A 23,706-nucleotide genomic window follows, 5' to 3' on the forward strand; every position below is an offset into this window, starting at 1 on the left:
TTTCCCGAAATACCGTTCCATAGTCCCAAAATAAATATGCAGTGCAACCAACAGAGATAACAGTTACAACACGGCAGAAACCTCGTACATCACCACAATAAGTACAACGGCAACAATGACAATAATACAAAGTACGACAAGTAAATCAACTCAAGAACTTTAAATCACAAAGAAACGGTAGAACCAGTTCACAAGGAATAACCATAGTAATGAATGCTAGGCGTAAAGAGAACAACATAACCAGGGAAAACTAAAATGTAGCAATGATCCCACAATATATAATTCAACAACAAGGAAACTAACACAAGTCAAATAATTACAAATAACGCTATGTCAACTGAAATATAGGGTATCTAACTTCTTTTAAGGTTGAGCAAGTAGAAAGGTCATTCAACAATTTAATTACGGATAAGCGGCGGAAAGATAATCGCAAACTCAATTAAGACTAAATAATTATAGGATGAGATAATAATAATATTAGATAAAGATAGGCAGTTATGAAAAGATATCATGACAATAGAAGAGATAAAAATCTTTAGTTAAGTCAAATAAGAGTCAAATAGGTAATAAGAGTGAGTCATAAAGCAATTAATTCCAATTAAGCATGTAGAAGTAAAACTAGTAAATAGGAAACTTAGTCATATCAAGAACAACTTCATACTCAGTGAATATAACGACCTAAGAACCCTAAAATGCTAACTTTCCATAAATAAGTCTGAGACGCACTCGTCACCTTGCGTACACGAACTACAATCAACATAGAAGACTCAAATCCTAAGGGGAAATCCCTCACATAAGGTTAGGCAAGATACTTACCTCAGAAAAGACAAACAGATATTCTAAAATAAACTTTTCGGGTGAAAAGACCTTCAGACGGCTCAAATCTAACCAAAATAACTTCAAAGCACAAATAAAACTTATAAGAAATTATTCCAGATTATAAAGTCTCAATCTTTAACAAGATCCAAAAAACGGTCAAAAAGTCGACCTCCGGGCCTGCACCTCAGAACTCGACAGCTTCTACAAAAACCGAATACCTATTCCGATATGAGTTTAACCATACAAAAATTATCAAATTCCGATATTATTTCGCCCTTCAAACCATGATTTTTTATTTTGAAAACTTTCTTCAAAAACCAACATTTTCTTCAACTCAAAACACAAATTAAATGATAAAAATGAAGATAAAATCATGGAATATATTAAATACTAGGTAAAGAACACTTATCCAATAGATTTTCTTGAAATCCCCAAAACGAATCGCTCAAGCCTGAGCTCTACAAGTCAAAATATGATGGAAATGGCCTAACCCTCGATTTGAAAAACTTATATTCTGCCCAGATGTTAAAGCATCGCGAACACGGAAGGCTACTCGCGTTCGCGAAGAAGGAAAAATGAGTGCTTCCCATATGTGCTTCGCGAATGCGACAGGAGGCTCGCGAACGCGAAGAGGAAAGTGAGGTTGTCCAGAAAGAACCCTTCGCAAACGTGAGGGAAGGAGTGCAAACGAAGAACAAGGAACAAAACCTACACGAGCACGGGCGGCTAATCGCGAACGCGATTAAGGGAAAAACAAACCCTCGCGAACGCGATAGGTTGAACGCGAACGCGAAGAATGATTTCGAGGTAGTCAGCAGTAACACTTCGCGAATGCGAGGGGAACTTCGTGATCGCGAAGAAGTATACTAGAAAACCAAAAACAACAGTTCAAAAATTGGAGGAATTGACCTGTAGTCCACCCGAAACACACCCGAGGCCCCTGAGACCCCATCTAAACACACAACAAGTTTTAAAACCTAACACGGACTAGCTCGGGGTCTCAAATCGCATCAAACAACGCTGAAAATGCAAATTGCGCCTTGAATCAAACTATGAACTTTCAAATCTTCCAACTTCAAAAACTCGTGTCGAAACCAATCAAATCAACTCTGAATGATGCCACATTTTGAATACAAGTCCCAAATGACATAACAGAGTTGTTCCAACTCTCGAAATCGCATTCCGACCTCGATATCACAAAAGTCAACTATGGGTCAAACTTCTTCATTTTTCGAACATCAACTTTTCCAACTTTCGCCGAAAGCCTCAAATTATCCTACGGGCCTTCAAATCCGAATCCAAACGTACGCCTAAGTCCCAAATCACCATACAAAGCTATTGAAATCATCCAAAACCCATCCGAGGCTATTTATACAAAAGTCAAATTCCGGTCAAATCCTCATCTCTTAAGCTTCCAAAACTATCTTCGTTCTTCTAATTCGACTCTGACTCATCTAGTAACTGAATTCAACCACGCACGCAAGTTGATACATATAATATGAAGTTGTTCAAGACCTTACACCGTAGAACAGAGCTTAAATTCTCAAAATGATCGGCCGGGTCATTACATCCTCCCCATCTTAAACAAACGTTCATCCTCGAACGTGCCAAGATTCGCCTTGAAGTCCTCAAATCACTGAACCCACACTGCCAACATACACCCATGGGTGATCCCACGTCACCCCAATCTACATAAGCCTGACGACATCATCTCAATTGCAATTTAGCTTTTCTACCAACACAGATAAGCCTCATACCCACAAATCCTCACCTTCTATTCATTTCTAGAAGACCCGATTCTAAATCCATATCATGTATCAGTCTCAACCAGCTACATCAAGTCATGAACACACCCACAAGGTACGACTACACAATACAACACATCACACATAGTCCCATAATAACACGTTTTATCTTAATAGCTACTCGAAATCAACCCAGCACTGGCAATTAGCCTCATATCTGATAGGAACCCATTTCAAACCTTCACAACACTGATGATGATACAAGAACCACCGGCACACACCCCGCAAGCTAAAACTCAAGAAGCATAGAATGAAAATGACTGAATATGTAAAGAGAAACTCATAAGGGAACTATCAAACAAGCCCGACAGGCACAACTCTTTATCAGTACTAACCTACAAAACAATATAACAAATAAAGAATTAAAGCATATGAACAAATCACAAAGACCTCATCCTGATATAACTTCTATCGCGGTACACAACCCGGTTCGAACACATCAAATCACATGAAATCACTAGAGTCCCGCCCTCAACTCTAAATAACAAGTAGGATATATATCAAACCAACTGGAACCTTTCATTAGATCAATTCCATAATAATTTGCAACAAGTACTAGCTCCCACACCGGTGGAGCATAAAAATCACAGCTCATAACTAACATACTCAGGAATCACATCAAACCTACCGTAATGGATAACAAAAATTTTCTACTAGTCTTATAACTCTCAATAATGAATAAAAACAGACGATAGACACGGGCTATCACTCATAAAATCTCCCAATAGGGGCAAACACGCAAACAGAGTGCCAAATCATGAAACGCACCCATAAGTGGAGCAACAAATAAGGGAACTCACCCCGATAAGTAGAATTGTAATGAAATATAGATGATGTTCCTTTATAACAAACCGAAAGCACACATGTATAACATTATCTAGCGCAACGGCCTCAAGCCTACCATAAGAAACACATCAACGGGTCGGGCCACCCCCTTTTGGGCCCCCTCTACTCGCCTGAATACCTAACTGCGACACATCTGCCCGAAGTCTAGACAATCTTTCACCATGTGGCTAGTATCTCCACACTCAAAGCAACCCCTCTGTTGATGTGGATATAGGAACTATGCGATACGAGTACTCTGATACCCACGAACACCTGAATCATTGTGCGAAGATGAAGTGCAAACTGAACTAGCTGACCCACGAAACATCTACAATGTCGCACCATGCGTCCAAAATAAGGACCAGCAGATCTCTCCGGTCTATGAGGCCTCCTTGCCTCCTTTTACTCTCTCTCCTGATCTCGTCTGTCCTCTCTCTCATGATCCCACATGCCCTCTAACCGGCGAGCGATCCCTACCACCTGCTAAAACAAAACATCTGACTCCAACTCTTGAGCCATACTGAACCGAATATCATGCATGATCCCCTTAATGAATCTACATACTCGCTCTCTAACTTTAGAGACCAAGGCAAGTGTATGTCTAGCCAAATCACTGAATCTGACGGCATTTTCTAATACTAACATAGTGTCCTGGCGCAGCTGCTCAAACTTCGCATGCCATGCATCCCAAAGGGAATGAGATACAAACTCTCTAAAACCATCTCTGAAAACTAAACCCATGTAAGTGAAGCTGCATCGGCCGGGAAACCCAACTCATATACCCGCCACCACTGATAAGCCTCTCCCTAAAGCTAGAACGTAATAAAAGCAACCCAATCATCTCAACAATCAACAATACCCATAGTGCGGAGAGTGCGATGACACTCCTCTATAAAACCCCATACACTCTTTAAATCCAAACCACTGAATGTAGGAGGGTCATATTTCTTTAACCTTGCAAGTCTAAGATGCCCTTCCTCAAATGTTGTTGGCCTGACCATGGGCTGAACTGGAACCACAGGCTGTGTCGACATGATACCTGGAACCTGACCAACGTGAACTCACTGCTCTTGAGAGTATGCGGTGGGAGTCTGAATCCCTCCTCCAGTTTGTGAAGTAGTTGGTGCAACTAGGATTAACCCCGCCTGAGCCAATGTACCAAACATGCTCAGGAACTGTGCTAAAGTCCACTGAAGTCTGGGGGTAACAACAGGCGCCTCCAGTACTTGCCCCCCACCTGGAGCTACCGGCGGCTCCTCAATTGTTGCTCTGGTAGGTGCTCTAGTCGTGGAACATACTCCTCGTCGGCCTCTGTCTCTGCCTCTAGCGAAACCTGCTCTGGGAGCAACGTCATCGATAATTGCAGCTCGTGTCGTCACCATCTATGAGAGAATGGAATGATAAAAGTTTAAACTCCGAGATAAATAAGCCCACACGATAGGAATGAAAGAAGTGAGATTGTCCTAATAGTTCCGTAGCCTCTCGAAGATAAGTACAGATGTCTCTGTACTGATCCGCAAGATTCTACTAAACTCACTTATGACTTGTAGCACTTATGAACCTAGAGCTCTAATACCAACTTGTCACGACCCGATTTCCCCTCCGTTGGGTATCGTGATGGAACCTAGTCTTAGTGACTAGGTAAGCCTAACATTTACTGAATAACAATAATAATAAAGAAAATATAATAGTCTCGATATATAAATCTTTACAAAAAAACTTACAATTTCCCAAAATAGGTAGTACAAGTCATAAGTTCTACAGAGTTTACTACAACTTCTAAATACAACTGTTTGGAAATAAGTAAGCAGTGTGAATACAAAAAAATAGGAATGTGACTCCGAAGCCTATGAACACAACAACAGGTTTACCTTGAGACTCCACATCAACAGTCCGCACAATTACTAGCGATCCGATACTTGGATCTGTACAAAAATTGTACAAAAGTGTAGAATGAGCATACCACAACGGTGCCTAGTAACTATCAAAACTAACCTCGGTGGAGTAGTGATGAGGAACAGTCAAGACACCTACTGGTCTAATAAACTGAACAAGTATAAGTATAGGAACAACAATGCATGATTTAGATATAAAGACTACACAATATGACTAAGAATACAGCAATTACAATAAAAATGAAAAATGACAAGTACCAGCGGAATACCATAATAATAACACAAAAGAGTGAGCGGAAACACAAGTTAAATCTGAAATCACAGATACAGCAAGGACAAATAATAACTCAGCAACTACGACTGCTCTCAACTCAGATTTTAGTCAACAACTTCACGAAGTACCGAACCTCAGATAAATTACAACTCACGGGTCTCAATACCTCAACCCTAACACTTAACATCATGTGCCCTCATCACACCTCATAACTTAACTGACGACTCGCGTGCCAAATAGAGCCATTCTCACATAGAAGGCTAGTAAACAAGGATGTGCATCTATACTCAACAATATCAAGAAACACCTCTTATCTGATAACGGTGCTTAGCTACGTGTATGTGTGTGCAAGTGTTCTAACATAGTTCATACCAGCTAGTAAGCATAAGGAAAAGTACGTACATCACGTAAAATGTTTGCAGAATAGGGGGATCTCCCGGAATACCTGATGTCGTCCAAATCCACTACTAAAAAGTAAATGGTCACGGTCGCATGCAATATAATTTACCCAACTATGAGTCGGGGTCGAATCCCACAGAGAACAATATGTAGGCGATTAGGAATATAAGAAAATTATCACTTATCGCGCAATGCCAAATGCTTAGAATATGGTTTGGAAAATATTTATATCTAAATGTGGAAATATAAACTACCCTAGAAAGCAATTAAAATGATCAATGGATACAAGTATGGTTGCATTGGGATTACACTCAAGTAACGATCCAACGTATTTCATGACTTTACAAATATGAGCTAGTTTATGCTAATTAATCCCCCGTTGTTGATTGCCTTAGTCGTATGTTTCTTATAGCTATGATTTTGTTGTCTCTATCGATCATGAACTCTCCAGCTATCATAACTCTCTCTCAAGTAATTATGATAATTTACTAGACGCACTCTCTCAAGCTACGCTAGCTAGATTCACATTACAGTTCACTTAGATTGCACCCGCGGTATCGTTATCTCTACTCCAACCTCTAAACCCTCGGTTATGACTCTCGCCTATACTCCGGGAGTGATGTTGTTCAAACAATTACCTAAATATGCACACTCTCTCAAGAAGATACATAATAAATAGGCACGGCTAATTGAGGATCCTTTCAACTAACCAAAATCAAAACATAGTTGAACAAATAGAGATTAACAACCAACTCAAAACTATATTAATATAACAACAAGTTCATCCACAACGGTTTCATCCAAAACCTTAGATTACCCGGTTCACTACTCATACTAGTGTTCATTCAATACATAAGTACAACAAGGTATTTAATCCACACTTTAAACAAGAATATTTCCATAAACAAGATTCAAGTGTTGGATAAAATACTACACACTTAGATATACAATAAAAAGCAAGGAAATGAAGAAAGCAACATAAATGGGTAAGAAAATCTTAACCACAAGTATCAAATCTTCAAAACCAAAGTGTGTGTGCAAAAGCCCTAGCTTCCAACCTTGTTCTCTCAAGCCATAAGAATTAAAAATATGCCAAAGATCCCTAATATATCTGCTTGGACGAGTATAAAAATGGTTTGGGGTTAAGAAAATGTGAATTGACTAATATGCCCAGATCTGATGCATGTCCTCCGCATCTGCGGAACAATTCATGCAGATGCAGTTCCGCAGATGCGGATTCCTTATTGCAGAAGCGGCGTATAGAGATATTCTTGGTACCGCAGATGCGCTACCGCAGAAGCGAAAATCCACTCACAGATGCGGGGGACCTGTACAACTCTGTAATCGCAGATGCGGTGCAAAAGGCGCAGATGCGCCACCGTAGAAGCGACATTATAACCGCAAATGTAGTTTCTTGCATGCTCAGCCATTTCCATAGAAGCGATCATTTTCTCGCAGAAGCGGGGTCGCTCTTGCGACCATCCTTCCACGGATGCAGAATCACTGGGGAGTTTTTGCATGATTCCACCCTTTTTTGCTCAATTCCACTCCAATTGAAATCAAATCACTTCCTGGCATCATTTTCCTGAAAATCTAACAATACACACCATAAATGACCTCATATTATAGTTAAACGACATAAAAGCTAAGGAAAAGATACTAGATTGAGTGGTAAAATCACCACTCATCAATACCGTTCCATAGTCCCAAAGTAAATATGTAGGGGGATCTCCCAGAATACTATTCCGTAGTCCCAAAGTAAATATGCACAATAGGGTGATCTCCCGGAATACATTTCCGTAGTCTCAATGTAAATATGCAGAACAGGGGGATCTCCCGGAATACCGTTCCGTAGTTGCAAAGTAAATATGCAGCACAGCCAATAGAGATAATAGTTACAGCACGACAGAAATCTCGTGCATCACCAAAACAATTACAACGACAACAATGACAACAATACAAAGTACGGTAAGTAAATCAACTCAAGAACTTTAAATCATAAAGAAACGGTAAAACCCGTTCACAAAGAATAACCACAGTAAATAATGCTAGGGGTAAAGAGAACAACTTAACAAGGGAAAACTAAAATGTAGCAATTATCCCACAATATATAATTCAACAACAAGGAAGCTAACACGAGTCAAATAATGCTATTACAACTAAAATATATGGTATCTAACTTCTTTTAAGGTTGAGCAACTACGAAGGTCATTCAACAATCAAATTAAGGATAAGCGGTGGAAAGATAATCGCAACCTCAGTTAAGACTAAACAATTATAGGATGAGATAATAATAATTTCAGATAAAGATAGGTAGTTATGAAAAGATAGCATGACAATCAGAGAGATAAAAATCTCCAATTAAGTTAAATAAGAGTAAAATAGGCAATAAGAGAGAATCATAAAGCAATTAATTCAAATTAAGCATGTAGAGGTGAAACTAGTAAATAGGAAACTCAATCATATCAAGAACAACTTCATACTCAGTGAATATAAGGACCTAAGAACCCTAAAAAGCCAACTTTCCACAAATAAGTCCGAGCACGCACTCGTCACCTCGCGTACACGAATTACAATCAACATAGAAGACTCAAATCCTAAGGGAAAATCCCCCGCACAAAGTTATGCAAGATACTTACCTCAAAGAATACAAACCGATACTCTAAAATGAACTTCTCGGGTGAAAAGACCTCCGGACAGCTCAAATCTAACCAAAATAAGTTCAAAGTACAAATAAAACTTATAAGAAACTATTCCAGATCATAAAGTCTCAATCTTTAAGAAAATTCAAAAATCGGTCCAAAAGTCGACCCCTGAGCCCACACCTCGGAACCCGACAAATTAAACAAAAATCAAATATTCATTCCGATACGAGTTCAATCAAATAAAAATTATCAAATTCCGATACCATTTCGCCCTTCAAATCATGAATTTTCATTTTGAAAACTTTCTTGAGAAACCAACATTTTGCTCAACTCAAAACACAAATTAAATGATAAAAATCAAGATAAAATCATGGCATATATTAAAAACTAGGTGAAGAACACTTACCCAATCGATTTAATTGAAAACCCCACAAAGAATCTCTCAAAATCGAGCTCTACAAGTCAAAATATAATGAAAATGGCCTAACCCTTGATTTGGAAAACTTATATTCTGCCCAGATGTTAAAGCATCACGAACGCGGAAGTCTACTCGCGTTCGCGAAGAAGGAAAAATGAGGGATGCCCAGATGTGCTTCACGAACGTGACAGGAGGATCACGAATGCGAATAGGAAAGTGAGGTTGTCCAGAAATAACACCTTCGTGAATGCGAGGGAAGGAGTGCAAACGAAGAACAAGGAACGAAAACTATGCGAACACGGGAGGCTAATCGCGAATGCGATTAAGGGAAAAACAAACCTTCGCGAACATGATAGGTTTAACACGAACGTGAAGAAGGATTTTGAGGTGGTCAGCAACAACACTTCGCGAACGCGAGGGGAACTTCGCGATCGCGAAGGAGGATACCAAAAAACAGAAACAACTGTTCAAAATAGGAGGAATTGGCCTATAGCCCATCCGGAACACAGTCGAGGCCCCCGGGACCCTGTCTAAATACACAAACAAGTTCTATAGCCTAACACGGACTTGTTGGGGTCTCAAATCACATCAAATAATGTTGAAAATGCAAATCGCACCATGAATAAAACTATGAACTTCCAAATCTTCCAACTTCGAAAACTCGTGCCGAAACTAACCAAATCAACTCTGAATGATGCCAAATTTTGTAGACAAGTCCTAAATGACTGTTGCTCCCAAACGCACACGCAAGTATATGTTGTCAACAAGTAATATAATGATAAGTTGAGTATCGAACCCACAGAGACTTGTATAAACTACTCACTAAATCACTAAAATTATTATTCAATCCAGCTAAAATCAAAGTCCACTAATATGATTATATTATACTACGATTCTAAATAATAACTAAATTATCAAGTAACGAGTTGATTGTTGTGTATTCAGTAGAGACAAGTATTCCATGATTGTGATCGATTATCCATTCGTCTTGTGTTCTAATTAACTATCCCTTTCATATAACTCACTCATGTTTGCTAATTAATCGATAAATGCTCTCATAGCCTTCTCCCGAAGTACTACTCACCTATTCTCAATAAATTAACGCCTATATTCCTATGAAATCAATCTATTAAGACACATTAAGATTACGATATTTAATTAAGCACGGTGATTAGGTATATTCCTATCCTAACCACAAATCCGCTCCCCTTAAGGGTTAAGATCATGCTCTCTTCAATTCTTCCCTAATCTAAATACGGATTTCTCAAGCATAGCATAGATAGTAAATAGAACTTAACTGCTGGCCAGACAATTAAGCAATTAAAAACAGAATTGAAGAAACAACCATATATTGGTGCATTATAATCAAGGTCAAGCTAATATCAAACAACAATATTCATGGCTAAATCACAACCCCAGAACAATGGGCGTTTATCCACTCATGATGTAATCAAACAATTGCGTAAGTGTTTAATCAACTAGAAATACTAGAAAAAGATGAAGAAAGCTGAGAATTCTCCGCTTCCTCATGATCCCTTGTGTATCTTTCCTCCCAAAGTGCGTCCTTCCCATCAAAAATAGGTTTCGTCTTGCTTTTATACATGGTGGGTAGGTCTAGGGCCGAGATAACCTTGTCCCAGGCGAAATTGGAGAAAATTCACATCACGGGTGCCCTGGCTAGCACCAGGCGCCCTCCATGGTGCTCCAATATTTTTAGCTACTGTTTTTGGCGCCACAGCGAGGTGGTGCCCAAAGTTGCAAGTTTCCCGGTTTCATTCGGTTTGGCTCAAATCTTGTGTGTTTCGCCCCCAATTGCTCTCGAATCATTCCTACACATAAAAACACTTCAAATTAATATAAATCAGAGCATTTAACATCCCAAATTAATGAAACAAAAGTAAAATATGAGGCGATATATATAGAAATATATATGCGTTAAGCTAAACACCAACACCTCACATTTAGACTCTTGCTCATCTTCGAGCAATGGGACAATCTACTACCCTCCAACTACGTACAATTATCAATTATAGAGGAGCACTTTAACTTTTAACCACACATTATACCCTTGACTATGATCAATACGGCACACAAGCATGAACACACAAAAATTCACATTCTTCCCACTTAAGCATGCCCAAGTATAATAATTCAATTCAATCAATTACAACAACCTAATTGTCACCACCCAACCTCAAAGGCCGACTTGCAACCACTAAGCCCTCTCAACTCACGCACTTACCCAACAAGAAAGTTTACAACATTACTAATCATTCATGAGATCATGTGCCCTCACCAACAACCAAAAGAGTGAATATAGATAATCCACATATTCAAATATACTTTTGAATATAGATTAAGGACATCGCACAATTGAACTAAATTTGCTCACTCTCACAAAGAGTTCATATGCATCATGTGGTCGTACCATAAGATTGTCCGTAGTGTATATCTCTACTAATTTAAGCTAGCCAAATCTAGGATCAATTAGGACTTTAAGGTTGTAATGTAGGCTAAGGGACGGGTATGATACATTTAGAAATAGTGACTAATCCTCCTAAGCATTTTAATACACTACATTCACAATTCAAGCACATCTTCTTCTCAACAAATTCACTTGCCACAAACCATAGACAACATAGCCCTTTTTTAATTAAGCACTTCTATACTCCCACTAGCACAATCGATAATAATTGGAGGTGTGTGTTTTTCTACATTATTTGAACTATCATATTTTTTCTCTTTTCTTGCAATTTTTCTTTCTTTTCTTTCTTTCTTTTTCTTTTCTTTTCTTCACACACTCCATACTTTAAAGTTCATTATCTAGTGACCTTTTGATTTCAGCTTTAGTGCACCAACAGGCCCTTCCATGGTTCCACTCAAAAGCCACTCCTCAATATCTCACCTTAGTTCTTTTAGCGACTAAGTGCCTTAGGAGGTAAAGGTTCAATCAATATCCAATTAAGAACAAAATAGGGGTATGGCTTATAATGTGGGTGCCAAAAGAAAAGTCTATAGGCTCAAAGGGGATAGAAATGGAAAATTTTATTTTTATGTGACAAGCACATCCATGATCAAGCAAGAAAATGCCTACGTCATCTCCTAGATTAGCACAACTTACAATTTCACTTCAATTAACAAACAGGGCAAGTTCTAGACTACACTGGATAGCACAGAAAATCGCAAATCCTCACACACATGTTGCACATGACTCAATCAAGACGGTTATGTTCAACTCTCAAGTCAAGCAAGAACACATAATTGAGAAATTTAAGCAATATTGCACTATGTGTCATACGAGTCAAACAACTGAAAAAGGGCGTCACAAAATAGGCTATTTACTTTACTTAGGCTTCACAATTCAAACCAAATAAACGGGAAAACAAGATGCCTGTGCATCAACCATGTCAATGAATATCTCAAAGCGACTCAGTTTCTTTCTAAACTATCCTAAAAATATAAATAAAGTACACGATTCGAGCTACACCCTTGGAAAAGAACCGGTGCCCAAAGAAAAACCAAGGGATACTACCTAACTATCCTAAAAAATAAAAAAATCTTTATGGTGTTTTTAATCGGACTTTATCCCTCAAGAAAATTGTCCAACAAATCCATCGTTGGGAAAAGTCTGAGCTTTTTCTATTTTTTTTCTTTTTTCGTTTCTTAACTAATAAAAAAATTTATACAATTACACTTCAGAAAGTAGTTTCCCCACCCTCACACTTATATTATGAATAGACCTCGATGCATGATCCTAAAAAAAGGGTGAGAAATACTCCCTAAGACCCTTGCGGGCCTAGTTCGGACATGATCCTCAATATTAAGGGTCAGGACGACCCCATACTTAAGCTCAAACATGCTCCTTAGCTTCAATTTTGGGTACTCAAACTTCCCCTACTCTGCAAAATAAAAACAACACAAAACGTGACACTAAAAAAATAATCAATAAATAAAAGATATACAGGTTGGGTTGCCTCCCAACAAGCGCCTTATTTATAGTCGTGGTATGACTCTGCTACTCTGCTCAAGCTGGGCGCTTTCTCTTCTTCTGTCTCCCATGAAGTCTAGTATTTTTGCACGCTCTCGGAAGGTCTCCTCTTTCATCTATGGCTCTTTTCTCAATCATCTTTACATGCTCAGCTGGAAACACCACCTCCTCTAACTCCGTTATCCCATATGGATCACTATAATTCACTTACTGACTCTGCTCTATTCCCTTCAATTTGACCACAGTAATCATGCACAAGTCCTCATAATGCTTAGGGAGCTTAAGTGCATTGTACACATTAAAAGTGACCTCATCATCGTCAACTCTCATTTTTAACTTCCCTTCCCTCACATCAATAATTGCACCACCAGTAGCTAAGAATGGTCGCCCCAAAATAATGGGCACTTCCTCATCTACCTCGTAATCAAGAACAATAAAATCAGCAGGGAGAATAAATTTTCCCACTCGAACTAACACATACTCAATAATTCCTTCTGGCATGACTAGTGACCTATCTGCTAACTGTAAAGTGATTGTAGTAGATCTAAGCACAGCCAACCCAAGTTGCTTGAACAAAGAGGATGACATTAAATTTATACTAGCCCCTAAATCACACAGGGCTCTTCCAACTTCTTGTTTTCCAAGAGACAAAGGAATTATAAAACTCCCAAGATCCTTCAACTTAAGAGGAAGTTTACTCTGAACTCTGGAATTGCACTCTTCAGTAAGTGCAACTGTTTCGAACTCTGCATGTCTTCATTTGTTTGCCACAATATCTCTGAGATACCTTGCATACTTAGGCACTTCCTACAAAATTCCACCAAAGGCAAATTCACAGTTACTTGGCTCAAAATATCTAGGAATTTCTTGTACTTAGCATCATCTTTTTGCTTCTGCAGTCTTTGTGGAAACGGAGGTGGTAGCCTAGTCTCAATTACTGGCTCGGGTCCTTTATCATCTTTCTCATTCTCCTCAATTGGCTTGGGAACTAATTCTCCCTCAGGATGAGCTGTATTCTTCTTTTTCTTTGGAACTTCTTCTAATGCTCTTCCATTTCTCAAGGTAACCGCATTGACTTGAGTTTTAGATTGGGCTTCATATCACTAGGAAGAGCCCCTACTGGTCTGGTATTTTGGGCTATGGCAAGTTGGCCCACGTGGTGCTCTAAATTTCTCAGTGATGCGGCTTGAGCTTGCTGATCAGCCATTATTTTTTGATTGAAAGTTTGTTGATCTGCTATTAATTGTTGATTGAAAGTTTGTTGATATGCTATTAATTTTTGATTGAGGGCTTGCTGGTCGGCCATCAATTTCTCCATTATCTCCTCAAGGCTAGCTTGTTATTCAGCCTGAGGTGGTCTGGATTGTTGTTTAGGTGCTTGAGGCCGGTATTAATTCTGATTGCCTTGATTTCCACCCCAAGAGAAGTTTGGATGATTCCTTCAGTTAGGATTGTAGGTGTCCCCATACTGATTTGTTTGGCCTCGATTTGCGTTACCCATAAAATTTACAAACTCTGGATTTGCTGGGCATAGATTGCTCATGTGACACTCTTCACATACTTCACAATATATTTGAACTTGTTGCACTAGCTGGGCTTGTTGCTTGTTATTGATCATGGTCATCTGATTGACTTGGTTGGTTAGTGCAGAGACCTGTGCTGACAATGTTGAGACAACATCTAATTCAAGAACCCCTGGTGATTTTTGTACCATGTTCCTACCCATCTCTCCTTGCCAACCCGAATTGCTTTTGGAGAATTTGTTCAATAATGCATAAATCTCATCAAAGCTTTTCTCCAATACTTGACCTCCAACTGTAGCATCTACTACAATTTTTGTTTGGGGATGGAGCCCTTCTATGAAAGTGTGAACTAACACTTCATTCGTCTGATTGTGATGAGGACAGCCTCTGAGTAGCCCCTTGAACCTTTCCCAAACTGAGTATAAAGATTCTCATTCTTTCTGTTTGAAGGCAACTATCTCACTTCTGATTTTTGCAGTTTTGCCTGAACGGAAGAACCTTGATAGAAATTTTCTTGCCAAATCATTCCATGATGTAATGGAATTAGTTGGTTCTGCCTTTCGCCATCACTTAGCTTCACCCAACAGAGAGAATGGAAAAAGTGTGAGCCTCACATAATTTGGAGTGACCCCGTTAGTGTAATAAGTATCACTAATCTCCAAGAAGTTCATAATATGTTGTTGTGGATCCTCGTGTTGAAAACCCGTAAACTGCTAATTTGCATGAAGTAGCTGGATCATGCTCTGTTTCAACTCGAAATGCCCAGTGATTCTGGGCTTCACTATGCTGGAGGTAACATTAGCAATACTGGGCATTGCTACCTTCTGAACAGCCATATGTTGCTTCTCTGCCATGTTCACAGGAAATTGGATGAGTGTTTGAATATTGTTTGTATACCTTACTTCCCTCAACCTCCTATGAAATGTTTTTTCAGGTTTGGGGTCAAAGCCGTTGAGTCTCTCCTGGCTTCTGACCCTACGCATTCAAACAAAGTTTCTGAGATTAAAGCAATAATCGAGTAACATTAGACTAGACGAAATAAACAATTAAAGTAAAAACTAGAAAGTAGTTTATATTCAAGCTCCTGGCAGCGGTGCCAAAAACTTGTTGCTCCCAAACGCACACGCAAGTATACATGGTCGACAAGTAATATAATGATAAGTTGAGTGTCACACCCATAGAGACTTGTATAAACTACTCACTAAATCACTAAAATTATTATTCAATCCATCTAAAATCAAAGTCCAATAATATGATTATATTATACTATGATTCTAAATAATAACTAAATTATCAAGTAATAAGTTGATTGTTGTGTATTCAGTAGAGACAAGTATTCCAGGGTTGTGATCGATTCACCATTCGTATTGTGTTCTAATTAACTCTCCCTTTCATATAATTCACTCATGGTTGCTAATTAATCGATAAATGCTCTCATAGCCTTCTCCCGAAGTACTACTCACCTATTCTCAATAGATTAACGCCTATATTCCTATGAAATCAATCTATTAAGAACGCATTAATATTTCTATATTTAATTAAGCACGGTGACTATGTATATTCCTATCCTAACCATAAATCTACTCTCCCTTAAGGGTTAAGATCATGATCTCTTCAATTCTTCTCTAATCTAAATACGGCTTTCCCAAGCATAGCATAGATAGTAAATAGAAATAGAACCTAACTGTTGGCCAGACAATTAAGCAATTAAACACATAATTGAAGAAACAACCATATATTGGTGAATTATAATCAAGGTCAAGCTAACATCAAACAACAATATTCATGGCTAAATCACAACCACAGAACAATGGGTGGTTAGCCACTCATGATGTAATCAAACAATTGCATAAGTGTTGAATCAATTGGAAATACTAGAAAAATATGGAGAAAACTGAGAATTTTCCGCTTCATCACGATCCCGTGTGTATATTTCCTCCCAAAGTGTGTCTCTCCCATCAAAAATAGGTTTAGTCTAGCCTTTATACGTGTTGAGTAGGTCTAGGGCCGAGATAACCTTGTCCCGAGCGAATTGGAGAAAATTCACGTCACTGGCGTCGTGGCTAGAGCAAGGCGCCCTCCAGGCACTCCAATATTTTTAGCTACTATTTTTGGCGCCACAGGTAGGGTGGCTCCCAATTTCGCAAGTTTTCTGATTTCGTTCGTTTTGGCTCAAATCTTGCGCGTTTCGCCCCCATTTTCTCCCGAATCATTCCTACACATAAAAACACTTCAAATTAATGTATAAATCATAGCATTTAACATTCTAAATTCACGAAACAAAAGTAAAATATGAGGCGATATACATAGAAATATATATGCTTTAAGCTAAACATCAATGACATAATGGAGCTGTTCCAACTCTCGGAATTGCATTCTGACCCAGATATCACAAAAATCAACTATGGGTCAAACTTCTCAATTTTCCAACATTCGCCGAAAAGCCTCAAATTACCCTACGGGCCTCCAAATCCGAATCTGGATGCATGCCTATGTCCCAAATCACCGCACAAAGCTGTTGAAATCATCCAAAATTCATTTCGGGGTCGTTTACACAAAAGTCAAATTCCAGTCAAATCCTCACTGCTTAAGCTTCCAAAACTAGCTTCCTTCTTCCAATTTGACTCTGAATTATCCAGTAACTGAATTCAACCATGCACGCAAGTCGGTACACATAATATGAATCTGTTCAAGACCTTACGTCGCCGAACAGAACTTAAATTCTCAAAATGACCGGCAGGGTCGTCACATTAATGTTATGTGATTATTGGCCCAAATAGGAGAATGTTAGATTTTTTCTAATTATTTATGTGACCCAATAAACATAAGCCTATAATTAGTATTTAATGAATGACAAATCATGTCCGTTGGATCGGTTACTTGATGGATGTACCCGATAAAGTTAATTATTATATAAATTGGTCATCAAAGTTACCATATTTTATTCTTTTTTCCATCACTAAAGGAGGCAGTAACGAAAGCTAGGTCAAGTCGGGAGAAACCAATTTCAATAAACGCTTCCGCTTTGCGATAATGGCTTCCGCTTCAGGTATGTCTTCTATAACGATTTTATGTAGGATTATCATGTTTAAAATCCTAGTATACGCTAAAGTTTATGTTTACATATGGTATCCGAGCCTAAATATTTGAACTGTTTCACTTTGTGACCTAAATGGGAAAGTGAAGAAAATCAATTTTGGAAAGTCATTGTTGCTCGCAAGTCCTATGTGATGACCCAAGAGGTTATCACTTGTGTTTAAAATGAATTCTACATTCCGAGGCCTTAAAAAGATCTTTTAGCATCACCTCAATTTGCGTGTGCAATCTGGGCACGTATCCAGAAAGTTTATATGTGAAAATCTGTAAAATAATGATCAAATTTGACTATAAAACGAATAAATTTGACTTCAGTCAACATTTGGGGTAAACGGATCCAGACACATGATTTGACGGTCCCAGAGGATAGTAGGAAAATATGGAACTTGGGCGTATGCCCGGAATCGAATTCCGAGGTCCCAAGCCCGAGAAATAAATTTTTAAAGAAAATTATTTTCTGAAATTGTTTAAAGGATTTTGGAAAGGAATTTTGATTAGAACATGTTGGTAGTGGGCCCATATTTTGGTTCTGGCTCCCGGTACATGTCTTATATGTGGTTTAAGATAATTCTGTAAAGTTTGGTAAGAAACGGAATCCATTTGAAGTGATTCGGACCTTAAATGCAAAATTTGGTGGTTAAAGAAGTTTTGAGAAATTTCATTGATTTTGAGGTTTAATTCGATGTTTATGATGTTATTTTGGTGATTTGATTACACGAATAAGTCCGTAGGATATTTTTGAGGTTATGTGTATATGTTGTTTGGAGCCCCGAGGACTCGGGTGAGATTTGGATTGTCCACGGGATGCATTTTGTACTTAGAAAAATTGCAGGTTTTCATCTAATGTGCACAGGTCTGCAGGCTTCGCAAATGCGAAAATAGGACCTGGGCGGGCCTGATCGCAAATGCGACCACTTGGCTCGTAAATGCGACATTTTTTATCGCAAATGCGAAACTCCAATTTTCCTGAATTTGCGAACCCTACTTCGCATTTCCCCAACCTAGCAGAGGTCGGGGTTCGCAATTGTGAACCCATGTTCGTAATTCCGACATCTGAGACCTGCAACTTTTATATTTAGACAAATTTTAACCCATTTTTCATATTCTCTCAAACATAAATACACTAGGGCGATTTTTCAAAGGCTTCTTCTTCTCCAAATCAGTTGTAAGTTATTTTTAACTAGTTTCCTTCAATCATTAACATCTTTTAACATGATTTCAACTTAAAATCAATCATTTTCGTGGGAGAAATTGGGTGTTTTGGGTAGAACCTAGGTTTTTTAAAACTTGGCGATTTGGACCTCGATTTGATTCTGATTTCAAAACAAATCATTTATTTGGGTTCGTGGGGGAATGGGCAATCGGGTTTTGGTTCAAACCTCGGGTTTTGACCATGTGGGCCCGGGGAGATTTTTGACTTTTTGGGTAAAACTTTGGAAAATCATTTTCATGCATTGGGGTTGATTCATTTAGCGTTTATTGGTGTAATTAAGTAACTTGTGGCAAGATTCGAGCGAATTGGTGGCGGAATCAAGGGGTAAAGTTGTAATTAAAACGTGAATTGTTATCGTGGCATCGAGGTAAGTGTTTTGTCTAACCTTAGCTTGATGGATTAGGAGTTGTGTCCTATTTCCTACTTGTTTCTTGTTGAGTACGACGTATAGGCATGGTGACGAGTATCTATATGTTGGTGTCGAGCATGACCGTGAGTCTTATATTGTGATTTACATGACTTTGTCGTATTATCCATGCCTTGGTGAAGAGTTCTATTTATTGTGTAAAGTTGTGAAAAGAATTGTGACCTATGAACATGGAGTAGCGTTGGATCAAGTTGTATAACGAAATGCGAAAGTATAAGTGATAATTTAACCTCTAGAGCATTGGCTTGAGTTGTGAAGTGAATTGTGAAGTAAAAGTGAGAAAGAGAAGAGATCATTATGTTGCCCCCCCCCCTTGCTGGTCTATTGTTGCTTTATTTGTTTTTTCCATTGTCGGGATGTTGGTGTTATTGATGTTGTTCCCTTGCCGGGATGTTGGTGTTATTGATGTTGTTCCCTTGCCGGGACTTGATTGTTGAGTTGTTGTTCCCTTGCATTGTGTTCCTAATTGATATTACGAATTCTTAGGTTGATAATTCTCTGTGTTGGGCAAGGATTATGGTTATTCTCAGGAAATAAGTTTGGTTATAGCTGAGGTAGTTAGATGTTGGAGTAAGTTTGGTTATTGCTGAGGTAGTTAGATGTTGGAATAAATTTGGTTATAGCTGAGGTAGTTAGATGTTGGGAAAAATTTGCTTACATCTGAGGTAGTTTGATGTTGGAACAAGTTTGATTATAGTTGTTTCTCCCTTGTCGGGACGTAATTACTTATGATGTCGAATCCCTTGTCGAAATATTGTAGACCTTATTGATCCCCTGGTCGGGAATCTTGTTATGATTTTTGATAATATTATATATGGATCGGGTTGCACGCCGCAACAATATTATATGTGGATCGTGTTGCACGCCGCAATAATATTATATGTTGATCGGGTTGCACGTCGCAACAATATTATATATGGATCGGGTTGCATGCCGCAACAATATTATATGTGGATCGGGTTGCATGCCGCAACAATGATATATGTGGATCGGGTTGCACGCTGCAATAATGATAAATTATATGGATCGGGTTGCACACCGCAATAGTGTTATTATATATTGGGATCGGGTTGCGCGCCGCAACAATTATTGATACAAGTGTGTTTAGTTTGGATGCTAGTTTCTTTCGTTTTGCTGTAGATTCTAAGTTGCCCTTAAACTATTACTCTGGATTTACTATTAATACTGGTATACCACTGCAGCATGTTTCTCCCTCCCATCTTTACTTGCTTATTCCTGCTTTACTTTCCGTTGTATAATGTATAACTACACAGGTTTATTTGGTAATCTGGTCCTAGCCTCGTCACTACTTCACCGAGGTTAGGCTAGGCACTTGCAAGCACATGGGGTCGGTTGTGTTGATACTACACTCTACACTCTTTTGTGCAGACCCCAGTGTTGTAAACTTTGGAACGCAGTGAGATTGTTTATTCTTGTTCATCTGGCGACCCAAGGTAGACCTGCAGGCGTCCGTAGGCCTTGGCGTCTCCTTCCATCTACTTTTCTTGTTTCTTACATGTATTTCCAAAGACAGTGTTGTATTTATTTCTTTCAGACATTTATATGTAATATTCTTAGACCGTCTGTGTAACTATGACACTAGTTCTAGGTAGTCGAGACTCAAATAGTTGTATTAGGTATTCATGTTCAGATAGCTTATTGTTTTTCTTCCGATTATACTAAATTCCGCTGTTTAAATGTTATTTCTTCGTAATTATTAAAGAATAAAATGGGTAAAAAGGTAAATTGTTCAAATAATTGTCTTGCCTAGCGCACATTAGTAGGCGCCATCACGACTCCCGAGGGTGGGAAATCTGGGTCGTGACAAGTTGGTATCAGAGCTCTAGGTTACATGGGTCTCACAGTTCACAGACAAGCTTAGTAGAGTCTGAGGGATTGGTACGGAGACGTCTATATTTATCCCCCAAAGGCTATAGAGTTAGGAAAAACTTCACATTCATTCTTTCGTGTCGTGCGATTTTGTTCTCTCAGTGCTAAATTGAAACCCCTACTCTTGTCCTTTCGCGAATGGTGAGGTCACATACTGCTTCGTCAGCCGAACAGTAGCACAGATCGGTGATAGATCAGTTACGTCATCGGAGGCTTTGTGGAGGTTGGATAGGTTTCACCAAGCTCTTCACTACTAATTTCAGTGGTGCATCTTCTGAGGATCCCCAGGATTTTCTAGATAGTTGTCACGAGGTTCTTAGGAACATGGAGATAAGTGAGACCAATGGGGTCGATTTTGCTACTTTTTGCTTGTCTGGACCCACCAAGACTTGGTGGAGAGATTATTGTTTGGATAGACCAGTCGGATCGCCAGCTTTGACTTGGGAGCAGTTTATTCAGCTATTTTTGGAGGAGTTTCTCCCCATCACTTAGAGAGAGGCCTATCGAAGGCAGTTCGAACGTCTTCAGCAGGGTTCTAAGACTGTTACTCAATACGAGATCAGATTCATCGACTTGGCTCATCGTGCCCTTATCATACTTCCCACTAAGAGAGAGAGTGAGGAGGTTCATTGAGGGACTCGTCCAGACTGCTCAGTTAGCTAGAGGTGGAGGTAGCGGTATTAGAGGTGGAGGTAGAGATGTTAGAGGTGGAGGAAGAGGTATTAGAGGTGGAGGTACAGGTACTATTCTGGTTTGTAGTAGAGAAGCTTTGGTTTATTTTGCGATGCATCTGGTCATGCCTAGTGGTTCTTTGGGTGCTCCTGTATATGTATCTACATTGGTGGGTGATTTTGTTGAGTTAGATCGTGTCCATCGTTCGTGTATAGTTATGATTGGGGCTCTTGAGACTCGTGTAGATTTGCTTCTTCTAGACATGGTTGATTTTGATATTATATTGGGGATGGACCGGTTATCATCTTACCACGCTATCTTGGACTGTCATGCCAAGACTGTGACCTTAGCCTTGCCAGGTTTACCCCATTTAGAGTGGAGAGGGACTCCTGGTCATTCTACCCATAGTGTTATCTCTTATGTGAAGGCTCGGTGTATGGCGAGAAGGGGTGTTTGGCCTATTTGGCATATGTTCGTGATTCTAGTGCTGAGGTTCCTTCTATTGATTCTATGCCCATTGTTTGTGAGTTTCATAAGGTTTTCCCTTCAGACTTGTTGGGAATGCCACCCGACAGGGATATTGACTTTTGCATTGATTTGGCTCCAGGCACTCAGCCCATTTCTATACCGTCGTATCGTATGACCCCACTTGGGTTGAAAGAGTTGAAGGAGCAGTTACAAGACTTGCTTGAGAAGGGCTTTATTAAGCCGAGTGTTTCGCCTTGGGGTGCGTCAGTGTTGTTTGTTAAGAAGAAGGACGGATCGATAAGGATGTGTATTGATTACCGGCAGTTGAACAAGGTTACAATCAAGAATAAGCATCCATTGCCGAGGATTGATGATTTGTTTGATCAGCTTCAGGGTGCCAAAGTATTTTCAAAGATTGACTTGAGATTTGGCTACCATCAGTTGAGGACTAGGGCATCCGATGTCCCTAAGACAACTTTCCGCACTCGGTACAGGCATTATGAGTTCTTGGTGATGTCATTCGGTTGGCAAATGCCCCAGCAGCTTTTATGGATTTGATGAATCGAGTGTTTAGGCCTTATTTGGATTCATTCGTGATAGTCTTCATTGATGATATTTTGATATATTCTCACAGCCCGGAGGAGCACGAGCAGCATTTTAGAATGGTTCTTTAGACCTTGAGGGATAGTCAGTTATATGCTAAGTTCTCGAAGTGTGAGTTCTGGTTGAGTTCAGTTACATTTCTGGGTCATGTTGTATCATTAGAGGGTATTCAAGTTGATCCGAAGAAGATTGAGGCAGTCAAGAACTAGCCTAGACCAGCATCATATACAAAGATTCGGAGTTTCTTGGGATTGGCAGGCTACTATCGCCGGTTCGTGGAGGGGTTTTCATCTATCGCAGTCCCGATGACCAGGTTGACCCAGAAGGGTGCCTAGTTCAGATGGTCGGATGAGTGTGAGGTGAGCTTTTAGAAGCTTAAGACAGCTCTAACTACGGCACCGGTGTTGGTTTTGCCCACAGGTTTAGGGCTTTATACAGTTTATTTTGATGCGTCTCGTATTGGGCTAGGTGCAGTGTTTATGCAGGATGACAAGGTCATTGCCTATGCTTTGCGGTAGTTGAAGATTCTTGAGAAGAACTATTTGGTTCATGATTTGGAGTTGGTAGCCATTCGTCACGCATTAAAGATTTGGAGGCATTATCTGTATGGCGTGGCATATGAGGTGTTCACGGATCACAGGAATCTTCAGTATTTGTTCAAGCAAAAGGAGTTGAATTTGAGGCAGAGAAGGTGGTTAGAGTTGTTGAAGGATTATGATATCACCATCTTATATCATCCGGGAAAG

General features: G+C 39.3%; 1 protein-coding gene and 1 non-coding gene across 2 annotated transcripts; one reads left to right on the forward strand and one right to left on the reverse strand.

The window, feature by feature from the left end:
- Positions 1–13,275: 13,275 nt before the first annotated feature.
- On the reverse strand, positions 13,276–14,794 carry LOC107786103 (uncharacterized). The gene is made up of 3 exons (XM_016607540.2): positions 14,566–14,794; positions 13,856–14,143; positions 13,276–13,814 (listed from the first exon to the last, which is right to left on the reverse strand). Exons 1-3 carry the CDS (start codon positions 14,792–14,794, stop codon positions 13,276–13,278), a joined length of 1,056 nt encoding a protein of 351 aa, XP_016463026.2.
- A 163-nt stretch (positions 14,795–14,957) lies between these two features.
- LOC142176848 (small nucleolar RNA R71) lies at positions 14,958–15,064 on the forward strand. Its single transcript, XR_012705655.1, has one exon. It is a non-coding gene; the product is annotated as a small nucleolar RNA R71 (small nucleolar RNA).
- Positions 15,065–23,706: the final 8,642 nt, after the last annotated feature.

This window comes from Nicotiana tabacum, chromosome 22 (genome assembly GCF_000715075.1).
Source record: "Nicotiana tabacum cultivar K326 chromosome 22, ASM71507v2, whole genome shotgun sequence".
In the NCBI taxonomy this organism is placed as follows: domain Eukaryota; kingdom Viridiplantae; phylum Streptophyta; class Magnoliopsida; order Solanales; family Solanaceae; genus Nicotiana; species Nicotiana tabacum.

What these genes read in the sequence shown, in the direction of transcription:
- LOC107786103 (XM_016607540.2), bottom strand. Translation starts at nt 14,794, where the DNA reads ATGGGTAGGAACATGGTACAAAAATCACCAGGGGTTCTTGAATTAGAT. An exon ending in AGAGTTTGTAAATTTTATGG is followed by an intron (nt 14,144 to 14,565) that starts GTAACGCAAATC and finishes CTAAAACTCAAG; the next exon opens with TCAATGCGGTTACCTTGAGA. An exon ending in GAAGTGCCTAAGTATGCAAG is followed by an intron (nt 13,815 to 13,855) that starts GTATCTCAGAGA and finishes GAAGACATGCAG; the next exon opens with AGTTCGAAACAGTTGCACTT.